Source organism: Microcaecilia unicolor, chromosome 11 (assembly GCF_901765095.1).
Source record: "Microcaecilia unicolor chromosome 11, aMicUni1.1, whole genome shotgun sequence".
NCBI classification, from domain to species: domain Eukaryota; kingdom Metazoa; phylum Chordata; class Amphibia; order Gymnophiona; family Siphonopidae; genus Microcaecilia; species Microcaecilia unicolor.
Window position 1 is genome coordinate 83,759,583 of NC_044041.1, and position 22,171 is coordinate 83,781,753.

General features: G+C 43.0%; 1 protein-coding gene across 2 annotated transcripts in view; it reads right to left on the reverse strand.

The window, feature by feature from the left end:
- Positions 1–21,651, reverse strand: part of STAP2 (signal transducing adaptor family member 2) — a 67,545-nt gene extending 45,894 nt beyond the window's left edge. For both annotated transcript variants that reach the window (XM_030217342.1, XM_030217341.1), the window contains exon 1: positions 21,447–21,651. In XM_030217342.1, the coding sequence (XP_030073202.1) occupies positions 21,447–21,548 (102 nt within the window). In that variant the 5' untranslated portion in view covers positions 21,549–21,651. The remainder of the gene's footprint in view (positions 1–21,446) is intronic.
- Between the last annotated feature and the right edge of the window lie 520 nt (positions 21,652–22,171).

A 22,171-nucleotide genomic window follows, 5' to 3' on the forward strand; every position in this document is an offset into this window, starting at 1 on the left:
AAGACCATCATCTTGGCTATGAGTGGAGGAGTGGCCTAGTGGTTAGGGTGGTGGACTTTGGTCCTGAGGAACTGAGTTCAATTCCTGGCACAGGCAGCTCCTTGTGACTCTAGGCAAGTCACTTCACCCTCCATTGCCTGCTGCATTGAGCCTGCTATGAGTGGGAAAGCACAGGGTACAAATGTAACAAAAATAAATAAACTGACAGGAACTCTCCTTACATTAGAAGGAAATGGAATGTCAGTCACCACATCAGGAAAAAAAAAAACCTAACATTATTCCAGGAGAAGCCTGAAAGGCAGTGGCAGAAGCAATTTCAGTTTTAGACGTGCATAAACTGCCGTGTAGGTATTTAAGTAATCTTTTATTGAACCAATGGGAAAAAAATACAATAAATCAAACAGATGCATGTGTAACTCAATACTTTTAACTTACAGTCTAAACACAATTCCTCACCCCCCACCCAACCCTACATATTCATCTAAGTCTAAGATTTGGAAATCAGAAGTTGTTGTTGATGACAACTCATATACACCAGAAAAGGCTTCATCTCTACAAGCCTCAAATATGCTGGAAAGTTGAAAAAGAGAAAGAACTGTCATCGAGCTGTGCAGAGGATACATCGGTAACCCCTCTCCTATCCCCTCTCCCCCCCCCCCCCAGAAAAAAATAAGGGAACATTCCTTGATCAGTCTTAGGTGTGTGTGGCCAGAGGTCTTCAATCAAAATACATCAAAGCTGGAATGGGTCTCCTCACGCCCTATTGTACCACATCGTACATAGTCAAGAAGAGTTGAGAATCCGTGTAGGCATTTATATTGCATACACATTTAAATCCTGATTTTACAAAGCCGGAATATACAAGTCTAAAGCTAAAAAATGTGCTTATGGTAAGGGGATGTGGGCTGGGAATGTTTTGGCGAGAACACGCATCCCCTGTTTCAGAAAGGGAATGAACATCTGTATCCAAACAGATCAACATTGGGATTTACACCTACTACCTGGGATGTCTATGCTCTAGAAGAGTGCTCATATTGAGCAGTGCTTTACTGGAAGGATTAGGGGAGGTCACCCATTTAATCCCCCTGTGATTTATGTCACCCCAAAAGTGAAACTGGCAAGGGATATGGTGCTCTGTGACAACTTTGGGAACAATATATATGTGTGTTTCCTAAAGTGGCTGACATAACTGTGTATATATGTTTTTAACTGAAACATTACTGCGGCTTAGTAAAAGACACCCTTAATTTGAATTTATAGAAACCTAGAAAATGATGGCAGATAAAGACCATCCTGCTTATAATCAAAAGTGATCGCCGGCCATCTTCCGACACAAATCGGGAGATGGCCGGCGATTTCTTAAAAGCGGCAAAATCGGTATAATCGAAAGCGGCATTTTTGACAGCATCGCCGCTTTCCCATCGCTTTGCCGGCGAAAGTTCAAGGGAGCGTGTCGGTAGATTAGCGAAGGCGGGACATGGGCGAGCATGGGCGTGGCTACCAGATGGCCGGCTTTCGCCGATAATGGAAAAAAAAAGCAGCGTAAGCAGTATTTCGCCGGCTTTACTTGGTCCTTTTATTTTCACGACCAAGCCTCAAAAAGATGCCCCAATTGACCAGATGACCACTGGAGGGAATGGGGGATGACCTCCCCATACTCCCCCAGTGGTCACCAATCCCCTTCCAAACTAAAAAAATAAAACTAAAAACCTTTTTTGCCAGCCTGTATGCCAGCCTCAAATGCCATACCCACCTCCATGACAGCAGAATGTGTTGTATCCTCCAACAGCCTTTCTCTGGTTGCGATGTGGCTTTCGGGTGAGTGTGACACCTTTTCTGTTAGGTGCCCTGCAGAGTCACATTAGCAATGCATTGTGGTGGGTGTAGGGTACTGGGCTGTACTCCCATGGTGCTTTTCCCCCCTGTGTGCCCTGTTTTGTTTCATGTTGTAGTCCATGCAGTAGTGGTCGTTTTTGTAAGCCAGTTTTAGTTCCCTTTCCTGTGTTACCCACATTAGAGAACGTAGTTCTTACCTTGAATGGTGCTGAAAGAGGGCATTGGTCATCATTGTGCCAGCTCTGACCTACTGCTAATCTTAGTACCAGGGGACTCTTTGCCAGTGGGGCAAACTGATCTGCAGTTAACTGTGAGTAAACATGGTTATTTCAAGAAAGGACTTTTTCAGAGAGATTAGTCTTCAGGTGTGAACTGGTGTGCCAAAGTTATTCAGCAGCAATAAGTCCTAGAGGCTGTATGCAGGTCCCTGGAGCAATTTTAGTGGGTGCAGTACATTTGTGGGTAGTGGGTTTGGGGGGCTCAGCTCCCAAAGTAAGGGAGCTATGCACGTGGGAGCTTTTCTGAAGTCCACCGCAGTGACCCCTAGGGTGGCTGGTTGGTGTCCTGGCATGTCAGGGGGGCCAGTGCACTAAAAATGCTGGCTCCTCCCACGGCCAAATGCCTTGAATTAGGCTGGGGTTTGAGATGGCCGACATAACTTTCCATTATCGCTGAAAAACAAACCCGGTCATCTCAAACCCGGCGAACTCCACGGCATTTGGCCGGGCTAAACCATATTATCAAAAAAAAAAAGATGGCCGGCCATCTTTTTCGATAATACGGTTCCGGCCAGGTATAGCGCCGCCGCCAACATAGATCGCCGGTGATCTATTTGGCCGGCGACGTTCGATTATACCCCTCCATATGGCCTATCCAGTCTCCCCATCCATACCAAAGATCCTATATGCTTGTCCCACATTTTCTTGAAGTCAGTTACAGTTTTAGGTAAGGACCATGGCAGCAGGGGAGACACCAGAATTGGAATATTTATTTTTTATATAGTGCATACAAAGGTGACACTTCCCATTTTGTTGTGCCACCTTTGTTAGGGGAGTTTCTGTGGACACATGTATGTGGCAATTTCAGAACATGCATGTTTATGTGCCTGTTTTGCCCTGTTGATATTTTGGGCATTCACGGTTCTAAAATGGATGCTCCCATCACACCTAACTGGTACCTAGACTAATTCCTTCATGTGTTTTAGAACAGGCTCTATGTCAACAGCTCCTGTTATAAACCAGTAGCAGAACTTGAGATGTCCCGACTTATTCCAATTTGTATGTCCTTTCTAAAGGGTGCTCCACAAGAAATTCTCCAAGGGTCTTCTGTGCTAGAAAGAAACCCCTGGTCATGGGAGCGTAGGAAGCTTCAGGAGTTTTGGACTTCTGGTGTTTTATTGGGTTTGGGAAAGTGAAGAGGACTCAGATGGCAGAGACGTTTAACAAGGATGTGTCTCGCAGCAGCTAAAAGTGTTATTGCTACTCATTGGAAGCAATCAGAGAGGCCCACAACTACAGACTGGCTCTTAAAGTTAAACATTTATTGGAGAGATGTAAAAGCTCACGGACAAACAATTGGGATGCTATGATCCAGATGACAAATGGTCTTGCCTTATGTACCTGGTTCAAGATGTGTGGTGTTGACTTCTTTGGGGGAGGGGGTATGGAGCTTTCCAGGTGCACTGAAGAGCCCTGGTGTGTCTGGGAGAAGATCTGTCAAGTACAGCGGGGGGGGGGGGTTGATTAAAATATTTGTTAGTGTTATGGTTTATGTTTGGTGGGCATTTGTTCTATTTGTCCATTTTGTATGTTTAAATGTGCGCATTCAATAAACATGTATTGTGGGGGGGGGGGGGGGGGGGGTTAAAGAAAGAAACCCATGGTCAGTTTCAAACAACCTGAGTAAAATTGTTAGTTGTTTAACTTCAATTCAAGAATGGGTTAAAAACAACAAACTTTGCCTGAACCCAAATAAAACTGAGCTTCTTGGGTCCCTAACACAAGTGTGGACATACCTGACATCAAAATCTCTTTTAGGAAATATGAACACCCCCCCCCCCCCCCCTCAAATCACAAGTCAGGAACCTTGGAATACAGTTTGATTCAACACTTAACTCTGATCCCCCCCCCCCCAAATTCAAGCAACCTTCAAGAGCAGCTTCTATCACTTGTGACAACTATGCTGCCTGTCTCCTTACTTTGAGAAGGCAAGCCTTGTCTTAGTTGTTCATGCCATGATAACATCAAGACTGGATTATTGTAATGCACTTTACACTGGTCTGACTACAAAAGGTTTGCACCAGCTCCAATTGATTCACAATGCTGCAGCAAGATTAATAGAAGATTGCAAGCGACATGACCATATCACACCATTTTTTGCAAAATCTTCACTGGCTACCAGTACAGAACATTGCCAAATTTAAAACTCTCTGTTCGACTTTCAAGGCCCTTAAAGGGAATGGCCCAGAGTACTTGAACAGGATCTCCCTCTACACTCTTCAAGGTCACAAAGGGAAATGGGACTTGATATACAGCCTTTCTGTATTTTGCAACTACATTCAAAGCAGTTTACATATATACAGGTACTTATTTTGTACCTGGGGCAATGGAGGGTTAAGTGACTTGCCCAGAGTCACAAGGAGCTGCAGTGGAAATTGAACCCAGTTCCCCAGAATCAGAGTCCGCTGCACTAACAACTAGGCTACTCCTCCACTGGTCTCACAATGAGGTTTCCTAACCACACCATCTCCAAAGGACATCACACCATGTGATACCCGCGTGCGAGCCTTCTCCGGAGTAGCCCCCATGCTCTGGAATGCACTCCCTGAAAGGCTTTGCTTAACACAAGACTATCTCTACTTCAGGAAGTAGGCAAAAGCTAGGCTCTTCAACCAGGACTTTAACAGAAGAAGTAAATTACACCGGCTGCACATATTACCTTAGCCCAGAGAATGTTCAAGCACCTTTCTGACCTAATTTGCAACTCTCTTTAACTAGTCCCTTATTTTCTTACTCCTGTTACTCTATCTTACCTAATTATATGTTCCATCTTTGCTTACACCCTATGCTGTCTATTAAAATGTTTTATTGTGTATTGTGTTGACACTGTAATGTAGCATACATTGTATTGTATTGTTGTTTGAATATTTTTACTGCTGTAATTGTCTATTGCTTATGTTTGACTTATTCTTGCTGTACACGGTCTTGAGTGAATTCCTTCAAAAAGGCAGTAAATGAATCCTAATAAATAAATATATTATCATTCCACCAATTCTATGCAGGAGTGAGGTCTGGGGTCCATAACTAACTCGAAATTATCCACAAGAAGACAGAACTGAACTAGAATCTTCATCTCCAGTTCCATAACAAACTCTGAGACCCTTTTACAAAGAGATGGTAGGACTATCGCACGTGTGGCATGCACAAAATCAACACTACCGCCCAGGTAGTGCACTCACCTGGCAGTAATTTCGAAATTGGCATACTCTGTTTTCCACGATAGAAAAGTATTTTCTATTTTCTACTGTGGGGGCATTCCTGGCGGTAATCAGAAGCAAGCCCAGATTGGCATGCACTGCTCGAGTATATGTGTATAGCGTATAAGCCCTTACCCCTAGGTCAATGGGTGGCAGTAAGGGCTCAGGCAGTAAATAGCCACACGCTACTTTTCATTTTAGCGCACGGCCATTACTGCCCCATTAAAAAAAAGCCTTTTTTTCTCAGCTGGGTTAAAAAACAGCCCAGCGCACGCCAAAAACACATGCCCACAATATCACAGCTTAGTAATAGGACCCCCTCTGTGTTCACAGAAACTCCCCCAGAATAAAATGGGAAGTTTACCCTTTTTATACACTATATAAAAAATAAATATTCCAATTCTGGTGTCACCCCTGCAGTAGCATTTTTAGCTTGTGGTAGAAATCAGCTGGTGGTAAACGCCAGATGATTTCTACCGCAAGCTGAAAACTCTACCGCGGCTTAGTAAAAGACTCCCTAAGCATCTTCAAGCAGTAATTTCAGAAAGGGCTTTCCGGGTTGAGGCATCAGTGAAGGAGATTATTGTTTATCAAAACATTTGCTATATCATCTTTCAAAAAGAAATCAGTGGTTTACAGTCTAATATATAAATACAATAAGCTGAATATATTACATAAAATAAACAAATCAAAGTATATAAGCCCTCCAGGGACAGAGAAATACCCAGCATATCTGAATGTAACTCACATTGAGTTAATACTGAAAGGTATGTGCTAAATAAAAAAGAAAATATATCAATTAATTACATTTTGAAATACACATTACCACATCCTATAGTAAGCCTCAAGATTCCATAAGTGTCCCTCAATCCCCTCCCCCACGATATAGAATTTGTGTTGCACTTAGACTGTTCACACTTCCCCACCCCCATGATAATACCCAGAGCAAGCATGTTCTTCCATGCCCCCTTAGGACAATATTTGCCTCCTCCCCCAAGTTATCATAACCTTCCCACCACTCTCTTCTTGCCCTCTCCAACTCAGGCCTGAGCACAAGTACTTTAGCGAACCAAGAAGAGGTGGCGATCTGCAAATCAACAGTACAGCAAAACGGAGAGCAGACCAACAGTCTGAAGAACAATGTGGCCATGTTTCACCCAAAGGCTGCATCAGGGGTAAAACTAAATACAAACACATACATAAATTAAAATATAATAAAACATCAATGCCAAATTATGGAGCCCTTTTACTAAGCAGCAGTAAGCCCACCGCGGGTTTACCGTGAGCCAAACAGGAACTACCACTAGGCTACCGCAGCAGCCCAGTGGTAGTTCCCGCCCCCAGCATGCGCCATTTCTTGCGCTACAAAAATATTTTCTTTTTTTTTTTAGCAGGTATATAAAACAATGAGTGGAGTGGAACAGGTGGATGTGAAGCGTCTGTTCACACTTTCCAAAAATACTAGGACTAGGGGGCATGCGATGAAACTACATTGTAGTAAATTTAAAACAAATAGGAGAAAGCTTTCTTCACCCATCACGTAATTAAACTCTGGAATTCGTTGCCGGAGAACATAGTGAAGGCGGTTAGCTTGGCAGAGTAAAAAGGGGTTGGACGGTTTCCTAAAGGACAAGTCCATAGACCGCTACTAAATGGACGGGAAAAATCCACAATTTCGGGAATAACATGTATAAAATGTTTGTACGTTTGGGTAGCTTGCCAGGTGCCCTTGACCTGGATTGGCCGCTGTTGGGGACAGGATGCTGGGCTCGATGGACCTTTGGTCTTTTCCCAGTATGGCATTACTTATGTACTTATGTTTACCTGGCGGTAATCAGACACTGCCGCACGCTGCCCGGTTACTGCCGGGTTAGCGCAGGAGCCCTTACTGCCACCTCAATGGATGGCGGTAAGTGCTCCCCCTGAAATGGCCGCGCAGTAAGTGGTTCATTCACTGCATGGCCATTTCTTTAAAAAAAAAAAAAAGAGTCAGCCTTTTACCTGCTTCTGTAAAAGGGGGCCTCAGCATGTGTCAAAAACACACACTAACACAGGCCCCCTTTTACCGCAGCTTAGTAAAAGGACTCCTATAAAATCATACATATGATGAGAGGATACAAACAGAAAAGACATGAATTCTGAAAAATACATAGGGCCTCACATTCAGACCGCGGGATTTAGCCCGGATATTCAATGCAGGGATGTTTCTGCTGACTGGAATATCCGGTTTATTTTTGGCCAGTTCACACTTAACTGGCTAAGCCAATATTCAGCATTGGACGGTTAAGTGTGAACCGGCCAAAAATAGGCCTGGTATTCACTTGGCCAAATATGGCTGCCAAACTTGCACTGAAAATTGACAGCCAGTTATTTCACACAATATAACTGGCTATCCGTTAACGTGAATTTTCAGCAGGTCACAGCCGGCCATGTCCCGCTGAAAATTCACGGATAGCCGGTTATGGTGCATTTAACCAGCAAGGTGCTGATCCTGGTTGGTTAAATTCATTTGAATATCGGAAGGCTAGAAAAGTTCCATCTTGCATGCTCTATCATTACATCAATAAGACAGCTAAGCTGTCTTCATAAAACAATATAAAAAATTCCATCATGCATGCTATATCGTTACAAGACAGCTATATTGTGTTCATAAGTCATAAATAACAATATGTGTGAAAGATGGTGACCAATCAGTCAATATTGTGATTACTGTCAAATGTGTGTATTAGCATATCAAAGGAGTGAAACATCTGTCAGTGTAAAAACAATGTGAGCTAGTGTATAATCACCAACTGACAGCATGAAAATGAATGTGGTATTACAGACAATATGTAGTCCATTTACTAAGCTGCATAAGCATCTGTGCATACCCGATGCATGCCAAAATGGAGCTACTGCCCGACTACCGCGTGACTCTTGCGATAATTTCATTTTTGGTGCGCGTCTGATACGCTTGTCTGTGGAGCAGGGAACCCAGGCCCATAATCCACTCTAACTGTTAAACTTGTGGTGGAAAGTGTCATCCTTTCCAAAACCTACCAAAAACCTATTGTACCCACATATAGGTGACACCTGCAGCCATAAGGGCTATTGTAGTGGTGTACAGTTGAGTACAGTAAGTTTTTGGTGGGTTTTGGAGGGCTCACCTTACAATATAAAGGGGTAACTGTGAGATGTGTACCTGAGACCTTTTATGTGACATCCACTGCAGTGCCTCCTAGGCTGCCCCACTGCTCTGCTGGGAGGTCTGTGGTGGCCAGTCTACTAAGAATGCTGGCTCCTCCTATATCCAGGGCCGCCGAGAGGGGGGGCAGGGGGGACAAAATTCCCCGGGCCTGGGCCTCCAAGGGGGGCCCGGCACCACAGTCCCCGGTCTCACCCACCCGCATTTGGCTCCGTTGACAGCCCCCCTCCGACCGCCACCAGGCCAGGCCCCCTGCATTCAAATCACAGCGCCTCACCTCCGTGTGAAAGCGGCAGATCGCATCCCTTCAGGCGTCCTTCCCTGTGTCCTGCCCTCGTCTGATGTAACTTCCGTGAGGGCGGGATGAAGGGAGATGATCTGCCGCTGCTGCGCTTTCACACGGAGGTGAGGCGCTGTGATTTGAATGTAGGGGGCCCGGCCTGGTAGCGGACGGAAGGGGGCTGTTGACGGGGCCAGGGGTGGGCGGGTGGAGACTGAGACTACGGCGCGGCGGCCTCAGGGAGGCGGCGGGGCGGGCCCGGCCCAGTCTCTTGGCAGCCCTGCCTACAGTGTATATCCCAATGACTTGTGCGTTTTTCACTTGGACTTTTTTTTTTAATGGTCCAAAGTGTACAGCGCTGCGTACGTCTAGTAGCGCTATAGAAATGATAAGTAGTAGTAGTAGTATATTCACCACTTGAATTTTGAACATTTTGAGCAAAATGTCCAAAGTCGGATTTAAATGTCATATTGAAAATGCCCCTCCAAATGTCCTAACTTCATATGTTCCTTCTTCTGCCTATTAAGATGATTCATTTGTATTGTGATGACATCAGATCATATCTCTGTTGTATAAATCTTCTACTGTGCTGGCTTTTATGGTGTATCATTTGAATTCTGCTAGCATTTATTATCATTCTGATATACGAATGTCTGCACGATAGGTACAGGAAGGAGAGTCTATACCCCAAGAGAAGTGTTTAAGGAAGTACATGTTACCAGCATGAACATCTTTCGGAAGTTCAACAGAGTTACAGAAATCATCCTCCTGTTACTGAGGTCACCACCGCCTTCCCTTACAATTACCTCCAGCAGCAGTGCTGAATGAGTGGGTGGAACAAAAGCTTTTGTGCATCCTTTATCATAGAGCAGTTTAAGAATGCAGAACTAGATAAGCACATGGTAATCTCGGGGGTGGGAGGGTGGAAATAAGTGATATAGAGCACTTAGACATCATATCAAAAATGCCTCTCCATGTAACTTTGTAAGTCTAAGTCCAACTTTGGACATTTTGCTATAAATGTCCAAAATTCAAGTGGGGAATACAGCCATTTTCAAAACAGAAAAACATCTTTCTTTCTTATTTTTTTAAATGGCTATTTGCTAGATGTTTTTGTGCTCTGTGCGTTTATCTTTTTGGTCCATTTTTGAAGAAAAAAAGGTCCAAATTAAAAACTGCACAAAATCAAGCCATTGGGATGTAGGAGGAGCCAGCATGCTTAGTTGACTGGCCACACAGACATCCCAGGAGAGCAATGGGGCACCCTAGAGGGCCCTTTAGTGGACTTCAAATAACTGCTCCCAGGTATACATCTCACCATTCCTCCCTTATGTTGTCTGCTGAGCCCACCAAAACCCAACTGTACACCACTACAATAGCTCTTATGGGTGAAGGGGGCATCTATATGTGGGTACAGTGGGTTTCTGGTGAGTTTTGGAGAGCTCACAGTTTCCACCACAAGTGTAACAGGTAGGGGGAGGTATGGGCCTGGGTTCACCTACATTCAACACTAGACTACTCCAGAGACCTGCATGCTGCTCTAACGGACTTCAGTATAACATCTGAGGCAGACATAGAGGCTGATAAGTAATGTTTTTAATCACATTTTTGGGAGGTGGGAGGGGGTTGTGACCACTGGGGGAGTATGGGGAGGTCATCACTGATTCCCTCCAGAGGTCAAGTGGTCATTTAGGGCACTTTTTGTAGTTTATTTGTTAATAAAACAGGTATAGACCGAAATGTCCAACTTTATAGCCCTGGAAGTTTTTATTTCATTAAAACGTCCAACTATTAGGAAAGCCCAGATCCCACCCTTAACATGCCCCGACACACTCTCTTGTGATCTGAATGCGCTTCTGATGGACTTCATAGAAAAATGACTAAAAATTAGTTTTATGCCACTTTTTGGACATTTTTCTCTTTTGAAATTGAGTCCCATAACCTATAGAACTTTGTAAGTCTAAGTGCTTTGAAAATGAGCCCCAGTCAAATAAATACTTGTGTTACAGGCACAGCATAGAGATATTACTGTGAGGATTGGCATGGGTATCAAAACAAATTAGTAGTTTGCAGGAATGACAGAGGAAGGCTATACCACCTGCACAACTCTCATGCCCAAATCAGCAGCTCAAGAGTCAATCTTTATGCCTACCCCACCTATATGTTTACAGAGTCTCTTTACATGCCCAGCTTTCTCAGGGCCTATCCTCTTTTGGGGTCTCTCTCCTCCCATGAAGCTTTGTCAGAGAAGTAAAGCGAGCTCTGCATGGTAGGAGGATTGGCCCTTTATTGGACTAATTATTTACATTTGTGACTAGTTTTCAAGAGCTGGTCACAAATGGATTGTTTGTCCAATACAAAGGTCCCCCCCTGCAGCGTATTTAGTGACTTTTATTTCTTTGTGTCTGAGAGAGGGCTATTGTATATGTTGCAGTAATTGTATGTGATGATCTGAAGGTGGCTAAACAAGTAGTAAAGGTAATGGCAAAAGCCAGAAGGATGCTTGGGTACATAGGTAGAGGAATGGCCAGCAGGAAAAAGGTGAAAATCCCTCTGTGAAAGTCTCTAGTGAAAGATGGGAATAACTACTACTACTACTTAACTAGTGAGGTAATTAAGGGGCCCTTTTACAGAGCGGCGGTAAGCCCAACACGGGCTTTCCGCTCGCTCTTTTGGGACTACCGCCGGCCCAACTTGGCCGCTGGCAGTAGTTCCTCCCCGAGCGTGCACAATTTCCGGGAGAAAAAGAAAAACTCAGAAAATGGCTTGCATGGCAATAATCCAGTGGTATAATCGGGCATTACCGTGTACTGCCCGGTTACCGCTGGGTTAGCATGGAAGCCCTTATCACCACCTAATGGGTAGCAGTAAGGGCTCCCCAATGCATGGCCACGCGGTAAGAGTTCTTTTACCGCGTGGCCATGTGTGCCTAGGGTCTTTTTACCCATTGTGGTAAAAAGGGACCTGGCGTGCAGGAAAAATGGCCCCCATTGGCAGAGTAGTCCCTTTTTCCCACAGGTTGGTAAAAGGACCCCTAAATTGCAGATGACACAAAGTTTATTCAAAGTTGTTAAATCACAAGAGGATTGTGAAAAATTGCAAGAAGACCTTACGAGATTGGGAGACTGGGCAACCAAATGGCAGAAGACTTTTAATGTGAGCAAGTGCAAAGTGATGCATGTGGGAAAGAGGAACCCGAACTATAGCTGCGTGATGCAAGGTTCCACATTAGGAGTCACCGACCAGGAAAGGAATATAGGTGTCATCATTGATGATACGTTGAAACCCTATGCTCAGTGTGCAGCAGCAGCCGAGAAAGCAAATAGAATGTTAGGCATTATTAGAAAAAGGAATGGAAAATAAAACAGAGACTGTTATAATGCCTTTGTATCGATCCACTGTGCGACTGCACCTCGAATACTGTGTGCATTTCTGGTCACCACATCTCAAAAAAGATATAGTGGAATTAGAAAAGGTACAGAGAAGGGCGACAAAGAAGTTAAAGGGGATGAGGAAAGGCTAAAGCGGCTAGGGCTCTTCAGCTTGGAGAAAAGATGGCTGAGTAAAGATATGATAGAGGTCTGTAAAATAATGAGTAGAGTGGAAAGGGTAGATGTGAATTGCTTGTTTACTCTTTCCAAAAATACTAGGACTAGGGGGCACACAAAGAAGCTACTGAGTAGTAAATTTAAAACGAATCAGAGAAAATATTTCTTCATTCAGTGAGTAATTAAACTCTGGAATTTGCTGCCAGAGAATGTAGTAAAAGCAGTTAGCATAGCAGGATTTAAAAAAGGTTTGGTTACTTTCCTAAAACAAAAGTCCATAAGCCATTATTAAGATGGACTTGGGAATTTTCTTCACTTTTACCCCTGTTGCTTTTTAAATTATTATTCTATTTCATCCCTGAAATTTCTGGCAAACATTTTGGAGAAGCTGGTGTCCGTTCAATTGTAGGATTTTCTGGATCAGAATGAGTTAATTGATGTATTTTAGTATGGCTTTAGAGCTAAGCATTCTAATGAAACACTGTTAGTCTCTGTGTTGGATTCGATTCATATTGGATTTGATTGAGGTGAAGAATGTCTTATGATATTCTTGGATGTTTCTGCCGCCTTTGACACAATTCATCATGAAATACTGCTCAACAGGCTGTACTTCTTGGATATTCAGAGTATTCAGAGTACTGTAATGCAGTGGTTTTGCCCTTTTTTGTCTGACTTTTTTTGTTTGTTTGTTTGTTTTTAGAGTTTTTTTGGGTGGTAACAAGTCAACTTGGTCTCCTATCACAGTAGGAGTCCCTCAAGGTTCTGCCCTCTCTGCAAGCTTACTTAATATTTATTTGATACCGGTCTGCCATGTGCTGTCATGCTTGGAAGTCCATTATCGTCTTTATGCCGGTGACATTCAGGTTTTTATTTTTATGGTGCAATGGTCTGTTCCTGATACTTTGTCTTTTCTTACAATGTGCTTTCAAAATCTTAGTGTATGTATGGCTTCAGCAATGTGTTGTTTGCAAAATGGCAAGATGGCGGCTAACTAAACGGTCATGAACTTACTACCGCTCCAGTGAACTTGTTGAAATCGACTGGAACGGGCCATTAGACTGTCCGTCCCAAACTTGATAATAATTGCTGGGACTGAGACAACATCAAAGTTCAAAGACAATATCAAAGTTCCAGCGGACCTACGTGAGCGAATTTGGAGCCAGAGGCTAGAGGTCGCCTGAAGTTCCCGAGGTTTCCCGCCGGCCTCATGGATGAAACGCTGCCCGACTGGATGATTGACCTACCCTAATTTCCACCGTACCTTGACTCTGCTTGATTGGAGCCTTTACCGCCCTGAGACTGCTTGATTGAAGCCATTAACGTCCTGAGACTCTGCTGGAAATCATCCAGTAAAAGATAATCTGATTATTGTATTTCTGCCGGCCTTCTGGATGAAACGCTGCACGGCTGACCGACTGACTAACCCTAATTTCCACTGTACCTTGACACCACCTGATCGGAGCCATCACCGCTCTGAGACCGCTGGGAATCAGCCGGTATGGAATCATTTAGACTATCGGGATTGCACTAGAAGACTGCAGCTGTGGTCAGAGCATCTCCAGTGCTCAGCGGTCTCACCAGAGCTAGTAAAGTAATTGGCTACCGGGAAGATGGCAGAGAAATAATTACTCCATAAAGCCCAGAAAGAACCTAGTCAGAACTGACCGTAATTAGCCATAATTTATTGGTCTTATCGGTGGCTCATAGCGATTAGTTGCCGAACCAATTATTGAGCCTCTACAGCTTAATCGATTGCTTCCGAATCGGATCACATTGCAAACCCATCAGGTCTACAATACCTGATCTTTCACATCTACCTTTTGGGCATACGGGAGCTAATGGTTACGGAGTCTTGCTGGTCAGATTGCCACTTACTCGCTGACTCTCCTCCTTAACAGCTGATCTCTCGCCGTGTCCTAAACTGACATCACACTGAGCTGCAGGCTTTGCAGGCTGTGAATGCACCGGTTTGAAAGTAAGTGAGAGAAACGAGTGTGAGAGATTGATTGACTTCATGTTGAGTTACAAGGGACCGACGGCGTCCGAGGGGAGAGTACGAATTGTGCTTCTGGACTGGTCGATTGTGGTCATCTCCTGTCTCTTATACTTCAAATCTTTACGGCACTAATTCTAAGGTCCTGAGCGGTTTAACAGTAGCTCCCTAGACGGTTCTGCAGCGCTCCCCAGCAACAGAATCATAGACATATGATCTTGATTTCAATTTCAACTAAACGGAATCAACTAATAACTCTGTCTACCTTTATCTCCAAACACCACAGGATCTTCTACCCCACAGTCTTTATATTCACCAGAGACCTAACTTTGGGAGCCTACCAGCACTGGAAGCCACCCATTTAGGGCTCAGGCCCACCCATCAGTAGCACATATTTAGTAGTAGCTTGTGGGGATCAGACTTCCCCCTGATGGTAATGAAAACACTGCTCTCCATGATACTGGCACCTGCACATGCTCAGTTTTCAGCGTATGCCTGCTGCAGATGGCCAAGGTGGAAAGAAGTGTTTTACCACCAGCTGAGATATTTTTTTCGTGGTGGTGGGGGAGGGAGAACACTTGATGCCCACCCACTTCTTGCCCAGCCCCACCCAAAATCTGTTGTCTGGCTACGCCCCTGCTGCAAGCATCACAAAATAAACGAAGATGTCCTAAGGGACGATTAATACTGGTGTTATAAAGAATTATTATTCTTATTATCCCAAAAAGGTAGTTCAGAAATTGTTACAAACTCCATCAAAGTTCTCTCAGTGATAGGTTTAGTTTATAGAACTTTGCCTCTTATACCTCTTTCTAACAACTTCTGTAATTGCCAACCACAGACAACTGCATTTAGTTGAAACAATCCTAGCGAGCCCTATACTCACAAGAAATAATTTCAAAATGAATATTACAACTTTATCTTTCATCATCTACTCACTCACCCTAATTCACCACATGCTCTCCACCCCCTTACTAGAAACTAGCAGCATTCCTACTATCTGCATGCCTCACCGATCATCCAAATATAATATTCATCGCTACAATAACAATAACAACCAAAATAATGGAATTATCATCTCGCCTGAACATCATCAAAACAAAGGAAATAATCTACTATAATAAAACTCACCCTCAACGTTCTGAAGACAACGTTCTGAAGTCACTCAGTCACTCACTGAAGGGTTCATGGATTCATGGTGGTGAAGCCACAACATTGACCATGTCTCTCTGCCCCGCCCTCGCATGACGGACCAATCAGAAAAAACACCCTCAACATTCTGAAACACAAAGGACCATCACAACACCGTTCCCAGGCAACACTAGGCAACGTAAGACGGACCAATCAGAGGAAACTACGTGACAATAAGGGAGGAGCATTCCCCAGCAGAATGGCTCATTATCTGTGCAGCACGGAGAGCACAGAACCACCGCTGGAACGAGAGAAGAATATTCCTGCTGTGGGTATGTGCAAAAATAGACCGGGGGAGGGGGAGGAAATTTTTTAAATGCCTAATGCCAGTACTGAAGAGTGCCAGAGGGCCTATAGCACAGACTATATTTGGGATCGCTTGACATGGAGTCAGAGGAGCCGAAAAACAACGTGCCCGTCACCATCTGGGACGTGGGCGAACAGGACAAGCTGCGGCCCAGCTGGAAGGATTACCCGCGACCCAGCCAGCAGCAAACAGCGACCAAGGAAGGGGGAGGAGTACTCCTTCCCTGCCTAAGAATCGCTGGAGACTGGCTGCCAAACTAACGAAACAACCGCACACCGACGCACCACCTCCATCATTCGAAAGGCATCCACTCTTTCTTCAACAGAAATGCAAACTAATAATACAAAACAAACAAAGAATACATGGTTTCTCAGGCGGCTGCAGGTAACTCCCCACCCCCTTCCTCTTCCCCTTTTGCCGAAGCGGCCAAGGACGTGCCCAACCATCCCCAGCCTCAGGCAAGCTGTCTCCCACCTCGGGGATTCCCCGAACACCCGGAAAAAGACGGCGCTGATTCCTGCAGCGCATAAATGTTCCAGCATTCCCCTGCAGCCGGCCTGAAATGGACCAAACATACCGGATCACCCCCCGATGGCCCGAGACCGTGCTCTTCTCCCTTCCGCCAACTTAAAACAACCATCCCCGTCCTCAGGCAAGCCGTCACCCACCTCCAGGATGCCCAGAACCCCAGCCCAATGGAAAAAGATGGTGCTGCTTCCAACAGCACATTTCTCTTCCAGCATTCCCCTACAGCAGCCCTGAAACGGCCAAAAAATACCGACAGACAAAGAACATGCTCCTCTACCTTCCGCCCATCTAAAACAACACTGCTGCTTCAGCACAACACAAAAAAAAACATGGAAAAAAAAACAACACTCAACAAAGGCTGACCCCCCTACAACCACATTTACATTTCACCAACAGAAAGACCCCCCCTCCACAAACCTCCTTGACAAACAAAACCACACACACACAATACAACAGAAACACACCCTCAAAGCCACACACCAATCCAACCCACTTTGCCAGCACAGCACAGCACATCCCCCAACCCCCAAGCAAAAAACAAAACAAAAAAAGACACACATCAACAACCTGCACACACACCGCACCCTCACACACTCACACACACACACACAAAATAACTCTGTGACACATACACACACACACACAAAAAACCACATGCTAGCGCCCGTTTCATTGGTTTCGGAAACGGGCCTTTTTTTACTAGTGATCACAATAAACCTCTTCAACAAATCAACAGACAACTAAGAAAAATCAACATAATCCCTAAAATATCTGATCCCTTTCAAAAAATTCAAATTGGTTACACAAATGCTAGATCAGCTGTTAATAAGACAACAATATTAACAGATTGGATCATTGATGATAATCTGGATTTTTTAATCATTAATGAAACTTGGATCCATTTCCAAAATGACCCAATATTAACAGATCTTTGCCCTACAGGTTACAAAATAACTCATTGGCCTAGAAATGGAAAGAGAGGTGGTGGTATTGCACTAATATATAAATCCAACTACATAGTAACAACTATAACAGAATCCATGTCTCCACAACTAGAAATTGCCTCACTTAACATCAATCATCCTACATTATCTGACCATCTAAACATTATTCTGTTTTATAGACCGCCAGGAAACTGGCAAGAATGTCAACAACATCTTATGGACTTCATCTCGAATGCTTGCTTATCTAATTCTAATCTGCTTATACTAGGAGACATAAATTTGCACCTAGAAGACTACAATGCAAAGAACACAAAAGAATGCAAAGATTATTTCCAGCTTTGGGACTTCAATTGGATAAATTTTCAAACAACCCATATCAAAGGTCATGTACTTGATTTAATCTCACACAAGTTTACTTCTGATCAAATCTTTACAATTACAGATAAAAATTGGACACAAGTACCCTGGTCAGACCATTTTAAACTAAAAATATCCATGAAATGGAGAATAAAAAAATTCAATCCAGAATCAAGAATGAAAAACTTTCACCACAAGAGGATACATTGATCCAGCAATATTTTGGCAACAGTTTTACAGGAATGAATGGTCAACACAAGCAAATTCCAATCAATAACTTTTAAATTGGGACATGAGATGCAATAGTATACTTTATACAATAGTGCCAATACAAGCAAGAATGTTGCGAAGAAAAAACTCACTCCCTTGGTTTAACGATGACCTGAGAAAACTAAAAACCCAAACAAGAAGACTGGAATGTGCATGGATTAAAAAGAAAGATGAACAAACATTTACTGCATGGAAACTAATGTTAAGAAAATATAAATATGCCATCAGACAATCTAAAAGGTCATATTATAATTCCAAAATAGGACAAAACTATAAAGACCTACACAAGTTATTCCAATTTGTACATAATCTTTTAGACACTACACCAGTTACCTTAACTAATATGGATACCCCATCAGCAGATGATCTAGCTACTCACTTTAATGAGAAAATCATTAAACTAAGATCCACCATATCAACCAACTCCACCGACTATGTAAAATTCTTTGGCTGCTTGGATCCAACAATCAATGAATATCCAGCAGATCTAATATGGACACATTTTGATTCATTAACGGAAGATACTGTCACCCAGCTGATCAACAAATTCACCAAATCCCACTGTAAACTGGACGCATGCCCCAGCTACTTAATAAAATCTGCTCCCCAACATTTCATAGTTGATCTCACTTCCTACTTGAATCACATACTTCAACTTGGATCCTTTCCCACTGACAAGGGTAATATCCTACTCACACCAATCCCCAAAGACCAAAAGAAAAAACGAAATTATATATCTAATTATCGACCAGTGGCATCCATCCCATTGGTAGTCAAGTTGATGGAAAGTCTGGTGACTAAACAACTTACCAACTACTTGAGCAACTTCTCAGTATTACACGCATCCCAATCTGGTTTCCGTGCCAATCACAGCACCGAAACAGTTCTTATAACACTCATGACCAAATTCAAACAAATAATTGCAGCCGGTAATAATGTTCTTCTTTTACAATTCGACATGTCCAGCATGTTTGACATGGTTGACCATGACATCCTATTAAACATTCTAGAGTATTTTGGAATTGGAGGTAATGTACTGAATTGGTTTCATAGTTTCCTAACGGCAAGAACATACAGGGTGATATCTAAATCGATCATATCATCGCCCTGGAGACCTGTATGTGGTGTGCCTCAAGGATCTCCGCTTTCTCAGATTCTATTTAATTTAATGATGCTACCACTGGCCAGATCATTATCCAACCTAGACCTAAATCCATATATTTATGCTGATGATGTGACAATATATATTTTGTTCAAAAACGATTTATCAGAAATTGCAGACAAAATCAATCACAGCTTCCAGGTTATGAATTCATAGGTGGATGCATTCCATCTGAAGCTTAACGCAGAAAAGACACAATGCCTTATATTATCATTGCATTATAATAAAATCAACTATACCAATATAAACACACTAAACCACACACTTCCTGTTGCGGACACCCTGTAACTCCTAGGCATAACAATTGATCGCAGTCTAAATCTAGATAACCATGTGAAAAATGTTATAAAGAAAATGTTCAATGCAATGTGGAGACTTAGAAGAGTGAAACCTTTCTTCCCAAGGGAGACATTCCGCAACCTGGTGCAATCATTGGTGTTGAGTCATCTGGACTACTGTAATTCCTTATAAGCGGGATGCAAGGCTCAAACCATTAAGAGACTCCAGACTGCCACTGCCAGACTGATTTTTGGAAAGGCGAAATATGAAAGTTCTGAACCCTTAGAGAACAATTGCATTGACTTCCACTGAAAGATCGAATTGCATTCAAGATATGCACCTTAGTTTATAAAATTATTAATGGAGATGCCCCTTCCTACATGTCAGACCTGATAGATCTACCAGAGAGAAATAACAAAAGATCATCACACACTTTCTTAAACCTCCATTATCCCAACTGCAGAGGACTTAAATACAAATCAATACATGCATCTAGCTTCTCATACATCTGCACACAATTATGGAATGAATTGCCAACCACCTTGAGAACAACACATGACCTGATGACCTTCCAGAAGTTACTGAAGACTTGTTCAAAAAGACGTACAAAAAAGATCCCCCATAAGAAACTGACACCTAAACTTCACCAGATACAATTATAATGGAACTTTTCTAATTTGTTTATTCTAATTTACACCCTAATTACTGTATCATTATATCTTGTCCTGATATCATTATGTTATGTTTTATCTATTTATCCACTTCTTATATTATACATAATTTTCTTATGCACTTTAACTGCAATAATGCTGAAATTCTTACCCCTTTAATATGATCGCCATGAATGATATTTTTATGCACCTTATCTGTTATCTATATTCTGATTTTCTTATTCCATCAATGTGATTGTTGTTGTATTACTAACCACATTGAGCCTGCAAATAGGTGGGAAAATGTGGGATATACATGCAGCAAATAAATAAATAAATAAATAGTGCTTGGTGTTCTGCCAACAGATTGAGGCTAAATCTAGGAAAAACTCAGATTCTGTTTCTGTCATTTGGATCCTGAGTTGACCTGGCGAAGTGAATTTTGCAGGTGCTGAAATTCCTATTACTACTGAGAGAAAGTACCTTGGTGTAGATTTTGAACTCTAAGCTGCCTTTTAAGTCTCAGATAAAGAAGATTATTCAGACAGCTTATTAGAGACCGAGATTGTTGTGACATTTGAAGATGCTGCTCTCTGAAGTTAATTTTTGGATTGTTTTGCAGGCTTTGGTACTGACAGTGCTGGATTACTGAAACTCTCTTTACATTGGCCTCTCAAAAATCCATGATTCATTCCCTGCAGATTGTGCAAAATTCTGCCACCAGGCTCTCGTCTGGTCTGTCAAATGTTGACCATATTACTCTGGCTTTGAGGGATTTGGATTGGCTTCCAGTGTACTGGCGCATCAGGTTCTAGTTTCTGACCCTGATTTTTAAACCTTTGAAGGCCGATGCTCCTCCCTCCTTGGTTTCTTCTTTTAGGGGCCCTTTTACTAAGCAGTGGTAAACATTCTGCGGTTTTACCACACGCATACTGCCAGCCCAACGCAGGCACCAGCAGTAGTTCCATTCCCAGTGCGCAGCATTTCCAGCGGGTTACCCAGCAGTAATCAGGCAGTGCTGCTCGCTACCCGGTTATTGCCAGGTTAGCATGGGAGCCCTTACCACCACATCAGTGGCTTAAACAGAGCATGGAAGGGTGTAAGGTGCACAGAGCAGCAGGTACAACTCTGGCTGCCTCGTCTTTATGTGCTATCATTTACAATGTTACGCAGGTTTTTGAAGATGAGGGATTATAGAATGGTTTGACTGATGGATCCAGCTATTAAATACTGACCTGAATATTCAGGGTGGACTGGACATGTACCACAGAACTTCCAGTGGCACAGGCATGGTTTCCTTACTGAGGATTTTCAATCCAAACTCGTCCTTTGTCCACATTGGTGCCCCAAATGACAGCTGGATTTACAGAACCCTCATAAGTGACCATCTTATTTAATTTATAAAAGTTGTTGAAAGGAGCAAGGCCCCTAATTTAACTTACCTTATCCTTGGCATCCTTCTTTTCCATATAGCCTTCATAATAGTGAGCTCGTGCCCCTGTCTTTGGCCTGATGCTCCTGGGATTGTAACCGGAGTTAGCCATTGCTGCTAGTCACCTCTACACTGCAGCAGTACAGACTGCAGGAGAGATTTTAACTGAGTAGATGGAGATCGGTACCAGGAAGCTACAGGGATCCACTGATGGTGGCTCTTTGCCCAGAGAAGTTCAAACTCCACCCACCTCTCTGTCAGAGCTCAGGTGAAGCACCTTAGGGAGCTTTCACAATTCAAATTCTTTTGTAAAGCATAAAGAGAGAACAACTAACAAAAGGACGAACATGCTGACAAAATTGTAGGAAAGGGCAAGAACAGGCAGGTATAAGGCAAACAAAACTTCCCCTAACCAGTATCTTATCTTCCCCATACTGCAGTAAGAAGCTGGTGATTCCATATTCATGTTTACTCCGTGGATATGGTAATGATTTATGACTTTGGTCTAGATTTAAAGAACCACCTTTTTTTTAAGCCAGAGAGATTCTTTATACATGAAAACGCACCTAAGAGTTTACTACTACTGTTACTTAGCGTTCCTATACATTACTAGACTTATGCACATAAGAGGTCCCTTCTCAGTAGAGCTTACTATCCACCTTATAATTGAAAGAGAAAAACGCCTAGATTTCGACCCAAATCGGGAGATAGACGTTTATCTCACAAAAACGAATA